Source organism: Lepisma saccharinum, chromosome 10, assembly GCF_977018435.1.
Source record: "Lepisma saccharinum chromosome 10, izLepSacc3.1, whole genome shotgun sequence".
Classification (NCBI taxonomy): domain Eukaryota; kingdom Metazoa; phylum Arthropoda; class Insecta; order Zygentoma; family Lepismatidae; genus Lepisma; species Lepisma saccharinum.
In genome coordinates, this window is record NC_139238.1 from 56,650,539 (window position 1) to 56,674,489 (window position 23,951).

The 23,951-nt window shown below is 36.6% G+C and overlaps 1 protein-coding gene across 1 annotated transcript in view; it reads left to right on the forward strand.

The window, feature by feature from the left end:
- LOC145994361 (uncharacterized) overlaps window positions 1-23,951 on the forward strand; it is a 389,770-nt gene that overhangs the window by 260,449 nt on the left and 105,370 nt on the right. The window contains exon 12 of the mRNA XM_083130476.1: window positions 4,944-5,163. Within this exon, the coding sequence (XP_082986602.1) occupies window positions 4,944-5,163 (220 nt within the window). The remainder of the gene's footprint in view (window positions 1-4,943; window positions 5,164-23,951) is intronic.

A 23,951-nucleotide genomic window follows, 5' to 3' on the forward strand; every position in this document is an offset into this window, starting at 1 on the left:
TGTACCTGTAGCTGCAAGGAACATATTAGATTATCCATTCACCCCACTTTCCAGTATTCATACACCTAGTCCTGTTGCTCCTAGAAGAATTGAAGCTACTCAGGATCCTATTGAATTGGGTCTTCTTGCTCAAAAATATTTAACCACACCTAAAGACAACAAAGATGAGGTGTTTGGCTTATATGCCGACACAGAGCTTGATGGTAGCATCATTCATAGAATTGGCAATTTCAGAGTAACATTTATGGGGGATGATATAATTGTTTATTCAGAATCTCGTCTCGGAGAAAAAGGTGCTTTTGTTAAGTACACCGGAACACCTGGATTGTGGGAACTGATAACTAGGAAAAGGCCTGGCAGCTATACAGATCAAGATTATGAGGATTACAAAGAAATATTAATAAAATCAGATGCTCTATACCAGAACAATGATCCCACACAAAAAAGAGTCAAGTCTAGCAGTGGGGCAAAATACAATAATTTAATCAAGCCCATATGGTCACAGATCAAGACAGGTAGTGGAATCAAACAATACAACACCCTGCCTAAAGAATTTGTGTGGGTTGATGATGTCAGGAAACTTGTAGATAGGTTATTGGTGATAGCTGGGGAGGAAAATGCTGGGAACCACAATTTTTACAATGAAAAGGTTGGAATTATGGACATGATAAGCACAAAATTGTCTAATTTTATAGTGAATGACCCTAAGGGGATTGGATATCTCATAAAAATTATTAATACTCTACCCCCTAAATTTTGGAATGTCTCTGAGGGTCGGGGGCTTGTTAATGACATTATAAACAAGCTGCCATTTGAACTGCATATTCCAGGCTATCAGTATTGTGGTCCCGGTACAAAATTGGAGCATAGATTAAACAGAGGGGACCCTGGTGTTAATCCCCTCGATGCTGCTTGTAGAGACCATGACATAGCATACAACACACATTCTGATCTTGACAAGAGACATGTTGCAGACAAGAAATTAGAAGAGGCTGCATTTGGTAGATTTGTAAGCAAAGATGCTTCTTTAAGTGAGAGAATATCAGCATTGGGGACCACCATAGCTATGAGCACCAAACAAAAACTGGGGTGGGGGTTGTGAACATGTATATAATAAACCTACAATGAAGGCCAAGGGTGTTATGTATCAAATACCTTATGCAGGTCTCAAATCTCTTAAAACTATTGACAGTCTTTTAACCAAAAAGCAGCGCAAGAAAAAAAGCTCTTGTCTTGCAAAGGGACATGGTATGAAATTGTTGCTTAGTACCCCCCAATTAAAAAAATTACAGCAATCTAGGAAAAAATTGCATACAGGGGGATTTATATTTACCATCCCTGCCATCTTAGCTGCTCTCGGGGCTGTTGGGAGCTTGGCCGGGGGATCAGCTGCCATAGCAAAAACAGTAATAGATGCCAAGAAAAATAAGGCAGAATTAGATGAGCAGAGGCGCCATAACCTGGCCATGGAGAAAAAAGGCAAAGGTGTTAAGAGAGCCATGAGTAAGTTTAAAAAAAACAAGAGCCGCTTTCAAACCAAGATATTGAAGCTTTGATCAAGCCACTGGGCATCAAACATTTTAGAGGTGTGTACATGTCTGATTCTTTGCCAGAACAACCACTCAACAAAGAGTGTGGCGTTGTTAATTTGGATGAGTACAAAAATCAGGGCACTCACTGGATCTGTTATCTTAAATATTTAAACAATGAGGCATTTGTGTTTGATTCATTTGGAGGTGTTCCACCTGAAAATTTAGTAAAATATCTAAAATCAGCTAATCTTTATTACAATAATGCCCGTGTTCAAAACTTCAAAGATGTTAATTGCGGACATTTGTGTTTATCTGTTCTCAGATATATGTCTCAAATAAATAAACCATCAATTGAAAATTTTCAAAAAGCCTTGTGGTATCTGAAACATCATGGGGGTATTCCATCTCACCAGCCAAAATTCAATATTGAAACTCAAATTGCATGATGACATAGTGTATCCCAAAACAATAGCTCTCAGAGCATTTTACGGCATGTACTTGATACCTAATATTACACACCACAACAACAAAATTGCAGTAGGGGATCAAAAAATTGTCATCACTCCAGGGCAATATAATCTGTCCACTCTAAATGCTCAATTACCCAGAGGTGTAGTGTTAAGTCAAAATTCTGTCACTCACAGAGTAGAGATTGTATCTGCTTCAGAAACAGTGGATCTGGGTACTATAGGAGAGCTGTTAGGCTTTGAGAACAACACAAAACTTGAAGCGGCCATCAAACACACTGCTATGAATATACCCAAATTCTTAGCCATAGAGACTCTGAATATTCACTGTAATGTGGCCGAGGGTATGATCACCAAATCAAATGGCATAGGCACTCACAAACAAACCGGCATCATTGCAACATTCAAACCTAATTCCGAATTTATGGAGCCCATCATCTACAATCCATCCCCAACATTATATTTTCCTGTGTGCCATAATAGAATAGATTACATTGAATTGATGGTCACTAATGAAAAAGAAGAATTAGTTGATTTTGCTGGAGCCACAACAACTGCTATCATAGAGATTAATATTTAAATAAAAATACATACAATGGAAAATATTGAGAGTTATGAGCTACAATCATTCCCTCCAAACAGGAGGACATTTGCAAATTTAAATCAACCCAACACGGAAATAGAGGTTGATCTTGATGTAGGGGATGGATTTATACACCCCCACAGAGCAGATCTATACATCAAATTTGATGTTGTAAAGCTCGATGGAACAGATTATCCGGCAAATTCAAATATAAGATTGGTGGACAATTTTGTGCCGCATCTGTTCTCTGAAATTGAGATCAGAAAGCATGGCGTTGTTATAAACAGAATAGATTATCCCGGCATTACCTCCACAGCTTTGGCCACACTAAAATTATCCAAAACCGAAGCTTCTTACTACAAAATCGGGGGATTTGAGGCTGGTGATAAGATATTATCTAAGAACCACACAGTGCTGTTCCCGATGCGCCTATTGCCAGGATTCTTCTCGGATTACAAAGATATTATGTGGAAGGGCGGGTTAAGAATTACATTTAGAAGAGCTGCAAATGATAATAATGCTTTGATGAGGTACAGCACATTAAACCCTACAGGGGAAGCTCTGCCCAATACCCTACCTGATGAAGGCAAATGCATTATTCAGACTATGGAGCTAAGAATCCCGGTTGTTGAATATGAGGCCAGTTATGCTCTTAAATACAAAGCTGATATAATAAAAAATCCACAGATTCCTCTGCAATTTTACACATATCAATGTGTACAGAAGCCCGCATCTGGTTCTTATTATGAGTTTGATGCTACAAATTCATTCTCCAGCATACAATACGACATGCCTGATTTTGTGGTGGTACTGTTTCAGACTGGGAGACACAATAATCAGGAAAAAAATTCAAGCAGATTTGATAATTGCAACATCAAAAACATATATCTTAAAAATGGCAGAAATGAGGTCTTTCCTAGAGAAAATTATAATTTAGACATGTCCAAGGATGATTTTCTTAAATTATATGAAGCTTTTTCGGCTTTCAAGCGTGTCACTATTGGCAATACTGACATGTACTACACTCCAGATGAATTCAAGACACGGAGACCCATGTTCGTAATTAACACTTCAAAAAGGAAACAAGTTGTGGTTAATGACAGGACAAACATTAAAATTATCTGTGAATTCCACGAGGCATTACCTGAAGACACCATATGTAGTGTCATTCTCATAGGTGAAAAATCATATGTTTATGATGTAAGAAATGAGAGAGTCACAGAGCAATTCTAGAAGAATTACATTGTTTTAATACTAGATATGCAAATTGAGCCTGGTGCCCAATTGAACTTAAACCAGAAATAAATATGTGTGTGTGTGTAGGTAGGTGTGTAGCCTAGTTTTAAGTGTGAGCATCAAGAGGGGCATATTTTTAACAAATTTATGGACAACAATCTCACAGAAGTGCCTTTTATAAGTATATGCAAATCAATCTGAGGGGGTTCATACTTTCCGAGGGGCATTTTTTACAAAAATCTTGGATTAGAGGGGGTTCCACACTAGAGCAAAAAGCTCATATGGGCATGTTGAGCTTGTTTTAAGTGTAGCAAATCTGCTTGAGGAGGGTTCATACTTTCGTGAGTTTATCCCACCACAAACCCCACTACTTATTCCAATACAGTATACAACGTGGAAACAGGTTATTCTCTGCATGTTGAAATTATAGGTGACTTTGATAAATTGACACCACTCATTACTGAACTCCAACTTACGTATCATATCATGAATGTATACGAATGTGTAGCCATTTTAAAAATTATATATTTGGAAACAGGTACTACAATGGTGATTCTGAACTGCTCAGGTTGGATGAGGTGGTTATGAAACTAAATACCGAACTATTAATGTTACAGAACACCCTCAAATCCAGCATCCAAGAGGAAATAGCTAACCTCCGATAACAATTGGTGGCTCCTATCTTAAAAATCGAAGCCTAACTCAAAACGTTGCTCCAGAAATATGTGGACCTCCATCGATTGACTTTGAGGCACATACTTAAATTTAGGCAATCTTCAAGATGAACTGCTTACACTGAAGCAAATACAAATTACGTGTAGCCAAACCATGTTCATTTGTGTCCACCACTACATATTTTCTCCACTCAGTTTAGTAATACTTTACCATAGATTATTTGGTAATATAATATGTATATGTCTATACCACATAGCACGTATGTCCGTGTCGGAAAACTTCGTGACATCTGAGAGTTAGAATTATATCGCAGACTTTATAGTACTTATCGGACACACAACTAAAACAATTATAAACTGAACCACTGATCATAAAGAACTTTTTTTTAAATAAAATTTACATGTGCAGGCTATTGTATGTAAGACTGACATGTACGTGCTTTTTTTACAGGCATGGCCAGGAGAGGATTCCGAATACTGTCCACTTCTTTCTTACAAAGTGTACCTGAGGGATGCTCTCAGATGGACGGAACACGGTGATACAATGATGCCTGTCATGGAAGCAACTGGAAAGATTCCAGACACTGAATATCAAGTGAAAATTGAGACTTTCACAGTGACTGGCCGAGTGAGTAAGTCGAAAATTTTGCCGGTGGAAACCAGTGAACGAGGTATGGATGAAATTAAATATCATATCTCACTTAATAAATATTTACTATAAATGACATATTTCTAAAGTAAATCAAGTTGCTCTGAAACTTAAGAGCCCGTATTATCGCTGGGGACGGTACGACGTATTGCTGTGTTAGAGGAGTCAAGCTCATTACATTTTTTTTAAAGTGAAAGATTAAATATAAAATTATTAATATCTTGAAGCCTTATCTTCATTACGTTATTATTGAGTGTTTTCCCTTATCTTGATATCATAGAACTCGAGTGATCGATAATTACGTGTAATAACTTATATCAAAATTTAAAAACAGGAGATGCCTTCAGACTGTTCTCCTACAAGAAGGAACTTAAACAGAGTTCAAAAGTTGTTATTTATGTTATTTATATTGTGTGTTTCCAAAGTAATGTAAATACATTTTACCTTCAGTTTTTCCAACATGATCGTGTCATCCCTCCAACTTTTCTCCACTCTACTCGGTAGCCTCCCCCAACCTCCTCAACCCTCTAGTTTCTTTCAGAAGCGCCCAGTCACCTCGAATGCTTTCTACTTCCTTAAGTGAGAAGAAAACTAAGGAAAAGATTTGATTAGAATGAGGAGATCAGTTGTTCACTGCGCTATATCCTAATGCTAAATAACGAAGAGCTAAACTGTAATTAAATGGCGGGTAGATGGGGAGGGGGATTTTCGTAGTATATCGTGCACGAATAAAAAGGGCTGATTGACCTAGTCCGAAATATGCGTTTATTAAATGTGTACGTATGAAACAGCACAGGAGTGCCCACAGGCGGGTTTGAGGACGCAGGTTGCGTCCCCCAATTTTTTTTTTATTTGCATATGTGTGATTGAAATTTAACTGTATAAACAATATAGCATTGGACAGAAGTTAAACTTCGTTAAATTTAAGAATCACTTCGAATGCTGCTAATATACTGCTAATGGGCGACTATTATTTAGGCGGGGGGGGATGACAATATCCAGCTCTTACATATTAAGTCTTAAATTGTGAGGTGAATTCTTGTGGGAATATTAAGCTTTAAAATTGGGGGGGCACTATAAAACTCTTGAATATCAATGTTGTCTTAGATTATCACACTAATTCTAGTATGGGCGGAATTTTTAGGGGAATATCCAGATATTGGATATCAATGTTAAGTCTTGAGATGATAACATCAATTCTAGTAGAGGCGATTGAACATTAATTGGGAGGGAGGAATATCAAGATATTAGATATCAATATTAATTCTTAGATTGGTACAGAATTTCTGTAGTAAAAGGAAACTTTAAAGCTCTGTGGGCAATATTAACGCTTTGGTATGAAATCCATAAACTTATCATTATTTAGGCTGTTATTTTTCTATATCATTTTGAAGTAGTATAGTAGGAAGTGAATGTTAATCGAGACTATGCACCAAGCGGGGTGGCGGTGGGTGTTATACCTCTCTCTGTCTCTTTCTGGCTCTACAGCCCTTGGTGGGCCTTGGCCTCCTCCACAATCAGTCTCCATTCCAATCTATCATCCATTCTTCTCCTCCATCTTTTAATTTTCATCGTCCGCAAGTTTGCAGGGACGTCATATATCCATCGAATTCGTCGTCTGCCCTTTCTTCTTGCGCGGTGAAGCTTTTCTTTCAACATTTTTCTTGGCATCCGGTCTTCTACTATTCTCTCCACATGCCACCAACCACTTTATTCTCCGGACTTTGACAAATCTAACTATATCGGGCCTTTTATTAAATCACCTAGCTCTGCATTGTATCTTATTCTCCTGTCGTCATTTGACTTCACAGGTTCATAGATATTTCATAATATTCTTCTCTCAAATATTTTGAGGGCATTTTTATCTGACAGTTTCAAAGTCCAATTCTCTGATCCATAAGTGACAACTGGTCGTACTAGTGTCTTATAAATTTTAAGCTTTGTGTTTCTTGTGATCACCCTATTTCTAAACATCTGCTTATTTGCAAAATGAGTACGATCGCCTGCCTGTATTCTTTCCTTTATTACTTAACTCATATCATTATCACTATATACCATTATCCCTAGATATTTAAAACAAGGAACTCCCTCAAACGTATTCTCTCCAATTGTCAGATCTTGAGGTGCTCTTCTGATCTCAGAGTTAGAAATTCTCATGTACTTTGTCTTTTTTCATTTATAGTGAGTCCTATTTTCATTGCTTCTCTTTCCATTTGCTCATAAATTTATTAAGTGTACTTATTGTTCTAGAAATGATTGTAATATCATCTGCATATTCGCATATTAGACTGGACTTTCCAAATATGGTTCCCTTTTGGTCAACTACATTTATTACTTTGTTAGATTAAATAATACTGCCGAAAGGCTTTTTTCACTCCTGAGTTGAATTCAAACTGTTCACTCAGTTTACTATAAACTTTCAATCGTGCCTTAGTACCACTCATAGTCATTCTTACTAGTCTTATTATTTTGAGGGGAATATTATACTCCTCAAGTACCTTAAGCAGTTCATTTCAATTAACACTGTTAAAAGCCTGCCTGAAGTCAGAAAATAAGAAATGCAAATACATATTATGTTCACGAAACTTTTCCATCATCTATCTAATTATAAAAATCTGATCAGTAATGCTTCTGCTAGGGCGAAATCCACATTGCTACTCTCCTAGTATATAATTATGTGTAACTTGTTATTCTCTAACTGATCTATGTGTTTTCCTTCTTAATTCCTTATACCTCTCAGCATTACGTCGAGTTTCCCTCTGTAACATTCTCTCTCTAGCTCACACGAAGCCTATTATTCTCTTTCTCCTTCAGCTTTCTCTGTACCTTACTTACATATTCACTAATAACTTCTTCGTCTTTCTCTTGGCCATCTCTTTTCTTTGCACCACTATCAATTTTTCCCTCATTACTACTTTTACCAGGTAGTGGTCGCTATCACAATTGGGTCCTCTGCATTTTCTCACATCAATAAGTGATGAGGCATGACGTGCAATCACCAGTATATGATCAATCTGGCTTATTGTTCCGTTAGGTGCCTCTCACGTTCCTAAGTAAATTATTTTATGTTCGAAACAGTTACTTGTTATGATCATGTTGTTCCTGACAGCAAACTGGCAAAGAAGGTTCCCATTCTCATTGTTCTCTGCGTGGAGAGTATGCCGCCCTGAAACCCCTTGTTGATTCTCATCCTTTCCTATCTGAGCATTAAAGTCGCCCAATACGGTTACCATGTCATACTTTTGAATCTTTCCACATGCTTGTTCTAGATTGCCATAGAACTAACTCTTATTTCTCCTTTTCATCTTTCTCTTCTGTAGGTGCATGTGCATTTATAATTGTCATCTTTCTAAATCTTCCTCTGAACGGTATTCTACACATCCTTTCATTAATTGCTTCAAATTCCAGAAGACATTTTCTCGTATTTCTCGTTATTATAAAGCCTACACCGAATTGTCCGGTCCTCCTCTCTGGTCCACTATAAAGTAATGTGTACCCTGGCTTATCAATTCTTCCTTGCCCCTGCCATTTAATTTCCTGAAGTGCAACCAAATCATACCTAAATTTTAATACCTCATTTGACACTTCTTTCATTTTCCCAGGTCTTAACGAAGTCCTGACATTCCATGTTGCAAGTGATAAATCATTAGTCCGTAAAGATCGCCAGGTTCGAATTCCATTATATCCATCAATCACCCGCCATTATTCCTTCTCTCCCAAAACAAGCATTGGATATATGAAAAAGTACGTGTTTCTCAAAAGACTTAGGACAACGACATTTTAAACAATGCAACCCAATTTATACACGTCATTGGTGGGTTGCGTGTAGAGCAAGGCTCAATTTCAAGGTTGCCACATGCACGATAGATATTTTATCAAATACGCAAAAGAAATAAAAACAAGCAACAAGAGGTGGGAGGAAACGAAAGGTTACAAAGGAGAGGAGAAAGAGAAAGCGAAAGGAGAAGAGGAAAAGTATAGGTGAGAAGAAAGAGAGGATAGACGAGAAGAGGAGAAGTAATAACAAGAAAGGAAAATGACAGGAGAAATGAGGAAATGAAGCAAAGAAACGAAGGGTGGAGGAAAAGGAGAAGAGGGGAATAGACCGAGAAGAGGGGAGTGGAGAATAGAGTAAAAGCGGGAAAAGAGATGAACATAAAGGAGAGGAGAACAGTGCAGTGGAGTCGTAAATCGAAGACAGGAGAGTAGATAAGACAAGTAGTTGGATGGAGACAAGATGTGAGAATAGTAGTAGGGAAGGCGATATGAGATAAAAACAGAAAATAAAGGGGAGAGAAGAAGGAGAAGGAGAAGAGAATAATAGAAAGGACTGGAGACAAGAGAAGAGACTAGGTAATTGTAGAAAATATCGTCTCAGCTTCAAGAATTGATGCATTGATCAAATTATCGCCATGAAACATTGAATGACATTTTGAAATGTATTGGAAAATGTATTAGATCGGTGCGAAATGCTTTTTCGCTGACTACAGAGAAAGATAAAATCTTCCACGTAAGACCATTGATTTTAGCTGCGATTATATCACTACAAACATGAATGTATAATAATTTTAATATTTATAAGAATTAACCAATTTTCCTTCACTTCTCGGTTCGATGAAATCGATATTTTTAAATTTAATACTTCCCTTCCCCTCATCGTTAATTCCAAACTGAATCATTCCATTTCACACGGCGTGGACAAAAAAGACAATGGCATATGGCTAAATCTTACGAATTTTTTTCTGCAAACGGAGGGGTTTGAACCTACGACCATCAGATTGACAATCCTTAACAGTAACCACTACCCTACAAGCTTACGCTCCTGAAAGCAGTTAGAAGGAGCTGCCCAATGTGAAATGTAGATGCAAATCTCCTTCTTTATGTAATGTGCAAAGAATACTTGTTTTTAACAAAGAAAACGAAGGTAGTACGAATCGGCGAAAACATTTAATGGAGAATTGCACTTTGATGAAAACTTTTCAGTCGATATTTACGGAGGTACCGTTGCATTGTAAAATTAGTATGTCTTGAATTGCCACACACGTAAATAGTTATTTCATTAATATTTGTCAATGTCTTCAAATCAGTACACAATTAGCGTTAGAGTATCATAATTCACGATCTTATATTAACATGTGTTAATTCAATTTTTAAATATTTTTTTATACATTCTAAATGCTGAACAATGTAACCACTTTACTCTGCTATTACAAATAATGTCACCATGCTCTTCATTAATAAAAGGAAAATTAAATAAAGGGAACACTTCGTAAGGATAATCGAGAACTCTAACCACTTTATATATATATATATATATATATATATATATATATAATTATATATATATATGCAGTAGTGACTACTTACATGATCCTATGATAACATTACACATATATCATATCTATATTACAGAATCTGGTGCACTTACAAAATTAAAAAAGGGCCTGCAAGAAATTTTCATAGAGTGTTTTGCTGTTAGCTTGGTCCATTTGGTAATAATTCTCACTGTAGTGATATTGCAACGAAATTTGCATTGACACTGAATTATGTCCTAAAATAGTATAATAAATATAGTCAGCTACTAAAACCTGGACCGCTCTTACTTTAGTAAGAGGAAAAAACATGGCCTCCCCGATGGCGCAGTGTTAGCTTCCTCGCCTTGTAATCAAGGGGTCCCAAGTTCGATACCCGTTCAAAGCACATAGTGGTTTGGATTCCACTTTAAACTGTAGGTCCAGTCCCAATTAGCCTTACTGTGCATAAAGTGGACTTAAAACACCAAATCAATCAATCAAGAGGGAAGAACACAAAATTTGGGAACAGTAAATGATGTACAGTAAATGTATCAAACAATGTTCTACAAGTAGTCCCAGGCATTTACACAATAATTCGATTGATCTACCGTTGCCGTGCATGTTACTAGGCGATATGGTAAAGTGACTTCAGCTTGATGACAATTGGAACACACAACACTGTTAGTCGTTTGTTATCGCCACTTTCTATCACCGCTCGCAATTGCATCGTAAACTACTAGGTACTATAGAGATCGAACGCGGTTAGAAAGATGAGATGCGGATATATATTTCTCCATACGTTTGACCACACTACATTAGTTCGGAGAAGCACAATTCGTGGCTGGTGATGTAACCTGCAAGTCAAATGGTTATATAAAAAAAATTCACTGTCATGCCATCGGCATCTATGTGAGGTGAACCGATTAAGAGATAGCAAAACTCAACAATAGTTGTAGTCAAATAGTTGTAGTTGGGAGGGATCTTTCCTGGAAAAATGGGTGTTCGCAGTTCCACTTCATCTATCAGAGTATGTAGTAATCTTGCTGTTAAACTATCAAGGTATTTCAGGAGCAACTCAATGTTCCGTTGTAGTAGCAAGTCTGAGGCTTGTCTCTCCACTTGGCGCAAGTTCAGTCCTCCTTTACTTGCTGGGAGGCATAACGTTTCATGTGCAACATGAAACAAATGTGAAGCGCGTTATCATCTTCCGTACTTGCGCCGCGACTTTCGCCGGACAGAACGCTGAATAGAAAAGGCTTGCAACCGAAAACCATCTATAGATAACTGATCTCTTGCTTCTTTGTATAAGCTCTGTATAAATTGTACAAAGAAATCTCCACACCCCACTTTTCCAAAGTAGTGGAAAAGATAGTCATGTCTGAGGGAGTCAAATGCACTTTTAAAATCTAACGCCTATAAAGCAGCTTGAGAACCTTCAACATCTTGCATAGAAGTGATGATGTCACGTACACTAGTTAAAATGTGAAATATTTTACCACTTGTACCATAATTTACATATTGATTGATTGACAACTGAGTTGGTGTTTTAAGTCCACTTTGTGCACAGTAAGTTTAATCGGGACTGAACCTACAGTTTAAAGTGGAATCCGAACCACTATGTGCCTTCACTGGGTATCAAACCCGGGACCCCTTGATTACAAGGTGACGTCGCTACCACTGCGCCATCGGGGAGGCACCCATATACATATTGATAAGGCCCTAATAAAGTATCTGCAAAATGTTGCAACCTTCGCTTGATTAAACGAGCAAGGATATTATAATCAGCAGATAATAATGTGATTGGTATGAAGTGTTCTGAATTTTTGGGCTGAGATGTATTGGAAATCAAAACCGTAAAACCCGTGAAACTCGTTCTTCCAAGGCGTTTCTTCATAAACACAGCATTGAGCCAGCGTGTGAACAGTGGAGCCACCGTTGTCCAAAAGGTTTGGAACAATTCTATCTGAATACCATCGATTCCCGGAGCTTTTTCTCTTTTTCCACTGTGGACAGACTCGTTCACTTCTTTCTTTGAGAATGGCTGTTCTAAATAGTAACGGTCATCTTCCGTTAACATGGGGAGGTCCATCCCTTGCAGTGGAGGACGATGGGAGCGTTGATCTTCCTTCTCTTTAATCTGATCTGCATAAAAGTCCCGTAAGTAATTTCGTATTAAATTGAGTTCGGTTACTCTCCCCGTGGCTGTATCAAGACACGTTTTCTTGTTTCGCTGTGCAATGAGTCTCTCTGCTAACACCTGCACCAACGAGGCTTCTTCTTGTGCGTCAAACATAGGAAGACGACTCCTAACATTGTACATTGCACGTATGTATGTGTAGCCGTCTATATTCGGACCTTTAGCCACCGAAACATCGTGCAGTTTAAACCCTTCAACCAGCGCCTGCAAGCTAGGTGATGTATGGAATCCGGGATATTGGTCCTGTCTTCTTAGAGTACAATTAAAATCACCCACCAGCACAATGTTTTGACGGGAGCCACCTAATGCCTTCGTCACTCCTGTAGCGTAAAATATGTTCCGAGTATTTCTAGCGTTGGTACCTGGTGGTGCACAAACATGACAAAACCGTATGTTGCCCATTTGGATACATGTGATATTACCAGACGGGTGATAGGAAGCATCCAATATATGTAGGCCTTCTTTCACAACTATGGCGGTTCCTAGAGAATTGTGAGTTAAATTGTTGTACACAGCATATTCACTGCCCAGACAGAAATCATCGGTCCCGACTTCTTGTAGGAAAATTACATCCAGGTGACTTTGCTTGATATAATCTAAGAGTGCATAATGCTTGACACTAGATTTCATCTTGTTAATGTTTATTGTTGCAAAATGATATATGGTTGTCGTCATGTGGGATTCTGTTATATTGTACCCGGTGGGAATGTTATGTGCAGTTACTGATTTTAAACTAGTTACCATTTTCAAATTAATTAAGACATACGATAACACACTTCATAACTATGATATATTAGACATATATCACTCATTCACTTCAAGCGACCAATCAGAGCCGCCGCCAGATTTCTCACTTTGTTCTCTTGTCGCACTCATCGTTCTACGCAGTCGCCGAGACACTGAAGACGCCCAACGATTAGGGCCATCTTGCCGCAGCATCGACGCCGTATCGTTCCCAGGGAGACTGCGTTTCTTTTTCTTCTTTGGTTCCTTCGTTGTTTGCGGCAGAGCTCCTGATGTGGGGGATGCCGTCTCGGAGTTCCCGCCTTGAACTGTATGATCATCATCTACCTGATGCATCCGACTATGGTGCACTTCTGGAGTGACGTCCATTGTTTCTTTCCCATTCTTGTCTGCTACATTGGCTCCTTGGTGGACATTCAATTGGTCCACATTGACGGGGAGAGGAATTTCCGCATTGGTCTTGTTTTCTAAACTGGATGGTAAAGTGGAATCTGGTACGGTAGTTTTAGGTACATCCTGTAGTGAAACTTGTACTCTTGGCAACATCTTACTTGACCGCCCTGAAAAAATTCAAAGTCCAAAATTCGTAAATTTGGCAACATAGCTCTTCAGAGTCCACAAATAGTATCCAACTTAGCAACAGTTTTTCTTTGTAAACGAAAACGCTCTTGTGAATTTATTTCATTCTTTCTCATTCCATGAAGTTAGAAACTCTAATCCAGTAATATAAGACGCAATTAAACAAAAATTGTAAATTGGAAATATGAATGTTGATATTTCTTTAAGAGTATTCTTTCCGAAATAGAACATTGGGAATTTATGTGCAGTTAGAAATACTGAACTGGTTCTCCACCACCTGGAGAGAATTGACATCACATTTCAATACGACGAAGCAAATTTCTCTCGATTTTAGGCAAAATTACAGTAAAGATAAATTGCACAATACCGGACGATTCTACAAAGTGCGCGTCTTTTCCCTGATCTGTGGCGAAACATGGTTCGGAACTCCGGCAAAATGTTATTTCAACTTAGATCAAATTGTTTTACACGTTAGTAATCTCCTGGAGCTCTTGGTTAAACAGTCGTCTCGATTTACTTTTTCGTCAAGAACGAAACATCGTAGGTTCAAAACTCACCCACTCCTGATCCTTTTTTTAATTGTTATTAACCTAGTACAAAGTGTTGTAATAATGTAATATAATATTATATTATATCGCTGTAAATATTTATGCGATGCATACATTGGGAATATTTCTGCTCAACTTCATGATTTTTCATTGATTGGCAGTATTTTCGGCAAGACCTTCCTGTTCATTCAGCTTCCAAAAGTTATGTTAACACACATTAAATATTTATATGTCATAAATATATGTTCTTAAACAGGATGTTGTAATCAATGTGTCCCTGTAGTGAAACTTGTACTCTTGGCAACATCTTACTTGACCGCCCTGAAAAAATTCAAAGTCCAAAATTCGTAAATTTGGCAACATAGCTCTTCAGAGTCCACAAATAGTATCCAACTTAGCAACAGTTTTTCTTTGTAAACGAAAACGCTTTTGTGAATTTATTTCATTCTTTCTCATTCCATGAAGTTAGAAACTCTAATCCAGTAATATAAGACGCAATTAAACAAAAATTGTAAATTGGAAATATGAATGTTGATATTTCTTTAAGAGTATTCTTTCCGAAATAGAACATTGGGAATTTATGTGCAGTTAGAAATACTGAACTGGTTCTCCACCACCTGGAGAGAATTGACATCACATTTCAATACGACGAAGCAAATTTCTCTCGATTTTAGGCAAAATTACAGTAAAGATAAATTGCACAATACCGGACGATTCTACAAAGTGCGCGTCTTTTCCCTGATCTGTGGCGAAACATGGTTCGGAACTCCGGCAAAATGTTATTTCAACTTAGATCAAATTGTTTTACACGTTAGTAATCTCCTGGAGCTCTTGGTTAAACAGTCGTCTCGTTTTACTTTTTCGTCAAGAACGAAACATCGTAGGTTCAAAACTCACCCACTCCTGATCCTTTTTTTAATTGTTATTAACCTAGTACAAAGTGTTGTAATAATGTAATATAATATTATATTATATCGCTGTAAATATTTATGCGATGCATACCTTGGGAATATTTCTGCTCAACTTCATGATTTTTCATTGATTGGCAGTATTTTCGGCAAGACCTTCCTGTTCATTCAGCTTCCAAAAGTTATGTTAACACACATTAAATATTTATATGTCATAAATATATGTTCTTAAACAGGATGTTGTAATCAATGTGTCCCTGTAGTGAAACTTGTACTCTTGGCAACATCTTACTTGACCGCCCTGAAAAAATTCAAAGTCCAAAATTCGTAAATTTGGCAACATAGCTCTTCAGAGTCCACAAATAGTATCCAACTTAGCAACAGTTTTTCTTTGTAAACGAAAACGCTTTTGTGAATTTATTTCATTCTTTCTCATTCCATGAAGTTAGAAACTCTAATCCAGTAATATAAGACGCAATTAAACAAAAATTGTAAATTGGAAATATGAATGTTGATATTTCTTTAAGAGTATTCTTTCCGAAATAGAACATTGGGAATTTATGTGCAGTTAGAAATACTGAACTGGTTCTCCACCACCTGGAGAGAATTGACATCACATTTCAATACGACGAAGCAAATTTCTCTCGATTTTAGGCAAAATTACAGTAAAGATAAATTGCACAATACCGGACGATTCTACAAAGTGCGCGTCTTTTCCCTGATCTGTGGCGAAACATGGTTCGGAACTCCGGCAAAATGTTATTTCAACTTAGATCAAATTGTTTTACACGTTAGTAATCTCCTGGAGCTCTTGGTTAAACAGTCGTCTCGTTTTACTTTTTCGTCAAGAACGAAACATCGTAGGTTCAAAACTCACCCACTCCTGATCCTTTTTTTAATTGTTATTAACCTAGTACAAAGTGTTGTAATAATGTAATATAATATTATATTATATCGCTGTAAATATTTATGCGATGCATACCTTGGGAATATTTCTGCTCAACTTCATGATTTTTCATTGATTGGCAGTATTTTCGGCAAGACCTTCCTGTTCATTCAGCTTCCAAAAGTTATGTTAACACACATTAAATATTTATATGTCATAAATATATGTTCTTAAACAGGATGTTGTAATCAATGTGTCCCGGGTTTTATATCAGGTGGTGGCTCATTGCACAGTGGTTCGGTTTCCTGTTTAAACTGTAGGTCCTATCACGATTAGCCTATCTGTGCATAAAGTAGACTTAAAACAACGACAACAAAACAACAACAACAACACACACACACACACACACATACATACAATCATACAAACATACACACAAATACGATGTTCTTCGTTTGTGCTCTTCACTGCGGACCTAAAATATACGTCGGATTTTCAAATAATACAACTACAAATATTATGCTACATTCAACGTTTGAAACTACCCACCTCAGACATTACATCGCATGTTTCTGCATCCGGAATTGCTGGACGTAAATTGCATAAATATTAACGGAAATATCCAAGAAACGTAGATAAGCATTCTTGTCCAAAGCCGTTTATTTTCCGAAAAAGATTTTGCAAGAAAGTAGGTTTGAACCCATGATCTCCCATGCCACAAGCAAACACAATTCCCCTACATTTTCTTTATTTCCATTTTAAATCAAACAATTACAGTAAATCTTTACAATTCTTACAGGTATGTTATTCAATTATTACATTTAAAAAGTTGGCATAATGTAATTTTGTATAATCTAAAGACATTTGTTCATATTCTTGTATTAGATTTAGTCCAAAATCCAAATAATTATATTTTTTTCCCACAGGAAATAAAAACATTAGGTATTGTGCTATTAACCACTGAACTGATTTTTGCTTTGTATTTGGGAACAAATGAAACTCTGGTAAGATAATGTCTTTTGCTGATACTTGGTTTGGTGAAGTGCGACAAATTCTACTGAGCATTTTTCCTAATTTTGACCAAGCTGTGGCTGCTTTCTTACATTCTGTTATCTTATGGATAATCGAATCTGGAACATGACAATTATAACAATTTGGAGAATTACTGAAACCATACTTATGACATCTATCTACCGTTACAATTACTTGTTGAATCACTTTGTACCATATAGATAATGCCTTGTTCGTTAGATGTTTCGCCGTTACATTGATCCATATTTGTTTCCAATTGCAATTGGGATTTTCTCTTTCAATTCGAACGGTTATTATATTTGCTTTAAGTTGCCCTCTGTAAATCTGTCTAACAGAAGGACTGTCATAAGTATGTTGCACAGTTCTATAAAATGTATGAATAGCGATCAGTAGTGGTATTGATACTATTACTGGGGCGAGAAAGTATGAGGTCTTGCCTGTACTAAAATTAGGCTATGATGCCTATAAAAACTTATTGCTCAAGCGTCCTCCTCTATCAAATTTAAGATTTTTGTACAGAAAAAGTGTTTGAGAAAGTATCACCCCCCTTCACTTAGATTGATTTGGCTACAGCTGTATCTGTCAGATTGTTATTCATAAGCTTGTTAAAAATATGTCTCTCTTGACCCTGTTTTGGCTTCACTTAAAACTAATCCAATAAGCTCATAAGAGCTTTCTGATTACACAGTAGCTGCACTGTAAAGTATAATCTTAAATACTTGTTCAAAATAATTTTGTAGTATTATATTAATATGTTGACCTGGAATGTTCTAAATATTTTAATTTAGGACCAGGCTCAACTCATATATCTAATACTAAAATAATATAATATGCAGAGGTCTTCTAGAATTGCTCTGTAACTCTCTCATTTCTTACATCATAAACATATGATTTTTCACCTATAAGAATAACACAACATATGGTGTCATCAGGGAGTGTATCATGGAATTCACAGATAATTTTAATGTTTGTCCTGTCATTAACCACAACCTGTTTACTTTTTGAGGTGTTGATGACAAACATGGATCTCTGTGCTTTGAATTCATCTGGTGAGTAATACATGTCAGTATTCCAGATTGTGGCTCTTTTGTATGCTGTAAATGCTTCATATAATTTAAGAAAATCATCCTTGGACATGTTTAAATTATAATTTTCTCTGGGGAACACCTCATTTCTGCCATTTTTAAGATATATGTTTTTGATGTTGCAGCTATCAAATTTACTTGAATTTTTTTCTTGGTTATTGTTTCTTCCAGTCTGAAACAGTACTACCACAAAATCTGGCATGTCATATTGTATACTAGAGAATGAGTTTGTAGCATCAAATTCATAATAGCTACCAGTGGCAGGCTTCTGCACACATTGATATGTATAAAATTGTAAAGGCACCTGTGGATTTTTTACTATATCTGCTTTGTATTTAAGAGCATAACTGGCTTCATATTCAACTACTGGAATTCTTAGCTCCATAGTCTGAATAAGACATTTGCCTTCATCAGGTAGGGTATTAGGCAGAGCTGCCCCAGTAGAATTTAATGAACTGTACCTCATCAAAGCATTATTTCATTGGCAGCTCTTCTAAATGTAATTCTTAAACCACCCTTCCACATAATGTCTTTGTAATCTGAAAAGAATCCTGGCAACAGGCGCATAGGAAACAGTACTGTGTGGCTTTTAGATATTATTTTATCACCAGCCTCAAATCCACCTATTTTGTAGTAAGAAGCCTCGGTTTTGGATAAATTTAGTGTGGCCAAAGCTGTAGAGGTAATGCCAGGGTAGTCTACTCTGTTTATAACAACACCATGTTTTCTGATCTCAATTTCAGTGAACAGATGCGGCACAAAATTGTCTACCAGTCTTATATTTGAGTTAGCTGGATAATCTGTACAATCGAGCTTTACAACATCAAATTTGATATATAGGTCTGCTCTGTGAGGGTGTATAAAGTCATCTCCTACATCAAGATCAACCTCAATCTCTGTGTTAGCTTCATTTAAATTTGCAAAGGTCCTCCGGTTTGGGGGGAATGACTGTAGCTCATAACTCTCAATATTTTCCATTTTATTTATTTATTTATTTATTTTTGTATGTATTTTTATTTAAATATTAATTTCTATGATAGCAGTTGTTGTGGCTCCAGCAAAATCAACTAAATCTTATTTTTCATTAGTGACCATCAACTCAATATAATCTATTCTATTATGACACACAGGAATATATAATGTTGGTGATGGAGTGTAGATGATTGGCTCCATAAATTCAGAGTTAGGTTTGAATGTGGCAATGATACCAGTTTGTTTGTGAGTGCCTAAGCCATCTGATTTAGTTATCATACCCTCGGCCACATTACAGTGAATATTTAGAGTCTCTATGGCTAAGAATTTAGGTATATTAATAGCAGTGTGTTTAATGGCTGGTTCAAGTTTTGTGTTGTTCTGGAAGCCTAACCGCTCTCCTATAGTACCCAGATCTACTGTCTCTCTAGCAGACACAACCTCTACTCTGTGAGTGACAGAATTTTGAGTTAACACTATACCTCTAGGTAACTGAGCATTTAGAGTAGACAGATTATACTGCCCTGGAGTGATGACAATGTTTTGGTCACCAACTGCAATCTTGTTGTTGCGGTGTGTAATATTAGGGATCAAGTACATGCCATAAAATGCTCCAAGAGCTATTGTTTTGGGAAATACTATATCATCATCTAATCTGAGCTTTAATATTGAATTTTGGCTGGTGAGATGGAATACTCCCATGATGTTTTAGATACCACAAAGCTTTTTGAAAATTTTCAATTAATGGTTTATTTATTTGAGACAGATATCTAAGAACAGATAAACACAGATGTCCACAATTAACATCTTTGAAGTTTTGAAGACGGTCATTATTGTAATAAAGATTAGTTGATTTGAGATATTTTACTAAATTCTCAGGTGGAACACCTCCAAATGAATCAAACACAAATGCCTCATTGTTTAAATATTCAAGATAACAGATCCAGTGAGTGCCCTGATTTTTGTACTTATCCAAATTGACTATGCCACACTCTTTTTTTAGTGGTTGTTCTGGTAAAGAATCAGACATGTACACACCTCTAAATTGTTTGATGCCCAGTGGCTTAATTAAAGCTTCCATATCTTGGTTGGTAAGCGGCTCTTGTTTTTCTAAACTTATTTATAACTCTCTTAAGACTTTTGCCTTTTTTTCCATAGCCAGATTATGGCGCTTTTGTTCATCAAATTCTGCCTTATTCTTCTTTGCATCTATTACTGTTTTTGCTATAGCAGCTGATCCCATAGCTAAACTGCCAACAGCACCGAGTGCTGCTAAAATAGCTGGGAAACTAAATATGAAGCCACCTATATGTGATTTTTTTCTAGATTGCTGTAATTTTTTTAATTGGGGGGTACTAAGTAATAATTTCATACCATGCCCCTTGGCAAGACAAGAACTTTTCTTCTTGCGCTGCTTTTTGGTTAGAAGACTATCAATAGTTTTAAGAGATTTAAGACCTGCATAAGGTATCTGATACATAACACCTTTGGCCTTCATTCTTGGTTTATTATATACATATTCTGGTATATTCATAACTAGTTCAATTAAATTGTAACTAATTTATTTAATCTATTACAACCCCCACCCCAGTTTTTGTTTGGTGTTCATAGCTATAGTAGTCCTTAATGCTGCTATTCTCTCACTTAAAGAAGCATCTTTGCTTACAAATCTACCAAATGCAGCATCTTCTAATTTTTTGTCTGCCACATGTCGCTTGTCAAGATCGGTATGTGTGTTGTATCCTATGTCATGGTCTCTACAAGCAGCATCTAGAGGATTAACACCAGTGTCCCCTCTGTTTAGTCTATGGTCTAGTTTGGTACCGGGACCACAATACTGATAGCCTGGTATGTGTAGTTCAAATGGCAGCTTGTTTATGATGTCATTAACTAGCCCCCGACATTCAGAGATATTCCAAAATTTAGGTGGTAGAGTATTAATAATTTTTATAAGATATTCAATCCCCTTAGTGTCATTCACTATAAAATTAGACAATTTGGTGCTTATCATGTCCATAATTTCAACCTTTTCATTGTAAAAATTATGGTTACCGGCATTTTCTTCCCCAGCTATCAAAAGCAACCTATCTACAAGTTTCCTGACATCATCAACCCACAAAAATTCTTTAGGCAGGATGTTGTATTGTTTGATTCCACTACCTGTCTTGATCTGTGACCATATGGGCTTGATTAAGTTGATGTATTTTGCTCCACTGCTAGACTTGACTCTTTTTTGTGTAGGATCATTGTTTTGGTATAGAGCATCTGATTTTATTAATATTTCTTTGTAGTGCTCATAGTCTTGATCTGTATAGCTGCCAGGCCTTTTCCTAGTCATCAGTTCCCACAAACCAGGTGTGCCAGGATACTTAACAAAAGCACCTCTTTCTCCAAGATGAGATTCTGAATATACAATCAAATCATCTCCCATAAATGTTACTCTAAAATTGCCAATTCTATGTATGATGCTACCATCAAGCTCTGTGTCAGCATATAAACCAAAAACCTCATCTTTGTTGTCTTTAGGTGTGCTTAAATATTTTTGAGCAAGAAGACCCAATTCAATAGGATCCTGACTAGCTTCAATTCTTCGAGGAGGAACAGGACTAGGTGTATGAATACTAGAAAGTGGGGTGATTGGATAATCTAATATGTTCCTAGCAGCTACCGGCACAAGCTCTGTGATCAAATTTTGGTTCTGCTCTGTAACAGTTTTGATATTTTAACCTAGTTCACAAATAGCATCAATAATAGGCTGTTCTGTGCGCTTGTGTTGTTCATAGATACCTCGGTTCTCTAATTTACATCCCTTAAATCTTTTTACAAGATAGTCTCTTAATTTAAGATCATCAATAATTGGTATTTTCATGGTTATTTATATATGTTTCAATGTCTAAAAAATTGTTAATTTTATTTCTATATTTACCACTATTAGGTTTCCTTGTTATATCAATTGTGACAAACCCATAACTGTCCTGGTTCCAGCACCTACTGCAAAACTTAGAAAAATTATTGTAGCTCAAGTCACCACCTACATATTCATCATGTATGGTCTTGATGAAACACACATATAAAATTGCTGTTGTCTCTTATCCGCTGTTTTGGTATTTTAGAAAAAGTCTGTGCCAGGTAGAAGAAATCTATGTTTTTGTGTCAGCCCTGTGTAAAGAAATTTCTAATCTTGTTTTGGTTTTCCAGTATAATATCATCAAACACAACAACAGAGTTATCGAGACAGTCATGGAGTGGCTTAACGTTTGATTCAAAAGTAGCTATATCCAGTCCATTATATAGCATCATCAGCTGCTGATATTTTAATTGTTCTAAGCTCTTAGAGAAGACATACAAGTGCCTGTTTTTCCAGTCTAACCAGTTGGGTGCCAATAAAAAATTATCAATCATTAGTGTAGTTTTACCACAAGCTGATGGCCCAACAATAAGACATCTAATATTATCAGGCAGCAGCTTGCCATTTCTCTTAATCTGCTGTTTAGGATCTGGTAGTCTTTTTATAACATCCCAGGTGTTCATAGTATCACCTTGTCTGCCTCGATCCAGCTGTGTTCTGGGAGACCTAGCCATTTGACTAGTATCTTCTTGCCTTTTCTGCGGATGACTTTTTCTATAAGATATGTGTCAGGCTGCTTAATTTTGCTGAGCTCTTCTTCATAAAACCTGCCTTTGAGAATTTCTCCTCGATGGTCTTTTATTATATATGTGTTACGGGCCCCAGGTTTAACTTGAACCACTGTAAATAATTCAGTATTCCAGTTTCTGGTAAAACCTCTTTTGAATAAGTACTTATATTTAATAATTCTTACTTGATCACCAATCTTGTATTTAGCTTTTCTAGTTGTTGGTTGGTATCTAGGATAGTAAACAGTACTGATCATTTGTTGCTCATCAGATGAAGTTACCTCAGACGGCCTCATGTTGATTGTAGAATGAACTGAGTTGTTATATCTATCTAGACGTTCTGGTAGAATAGTAAGCCATTTATAATTACCTTGAAGGGTAAATTGTTTATACATATGATTTTTTAGAGTTCTGTTGAATCTTTCTACAATAGAGGACTTGAGATCACTGTAACTCGAGTAATGTTTTATTGACTGGCTTTTAATAAATTGTTGGAACACCAAATTATACAATTATTTGCCATTATGTGTTTGTAGATAACGTGGTGATCTTCCACTCTGATTAATAATTGTCCTGAAGGCTTCTGTAACACATTTTCCAGTCTTGGATTTGAGCGGCAAAGCCCAGGCAAATTTTGAAAATGTATCTATAACAGTAAGTATATACTTGTATCCTTTGTTGATCTTTCTAAGTTTTTCAGCTGTCCCCCATGAGGGGCCATCTCAACCAAGTCAGACTGCCATAAATCATCTATGCCTTTTGTAACCACTGGCAGTCTCTTAAAGTTATGTCTGGCTGGTTTGTGTAATTCATCAACAATAATTTGTCTAGACATAGTATGTAAACAAGAATATTGCAACTATGGGGTGTTCAGCAGCTGATACTACAGGATTTTCTAAATATAGTTTGTCTCCTATTTGTATATTAAA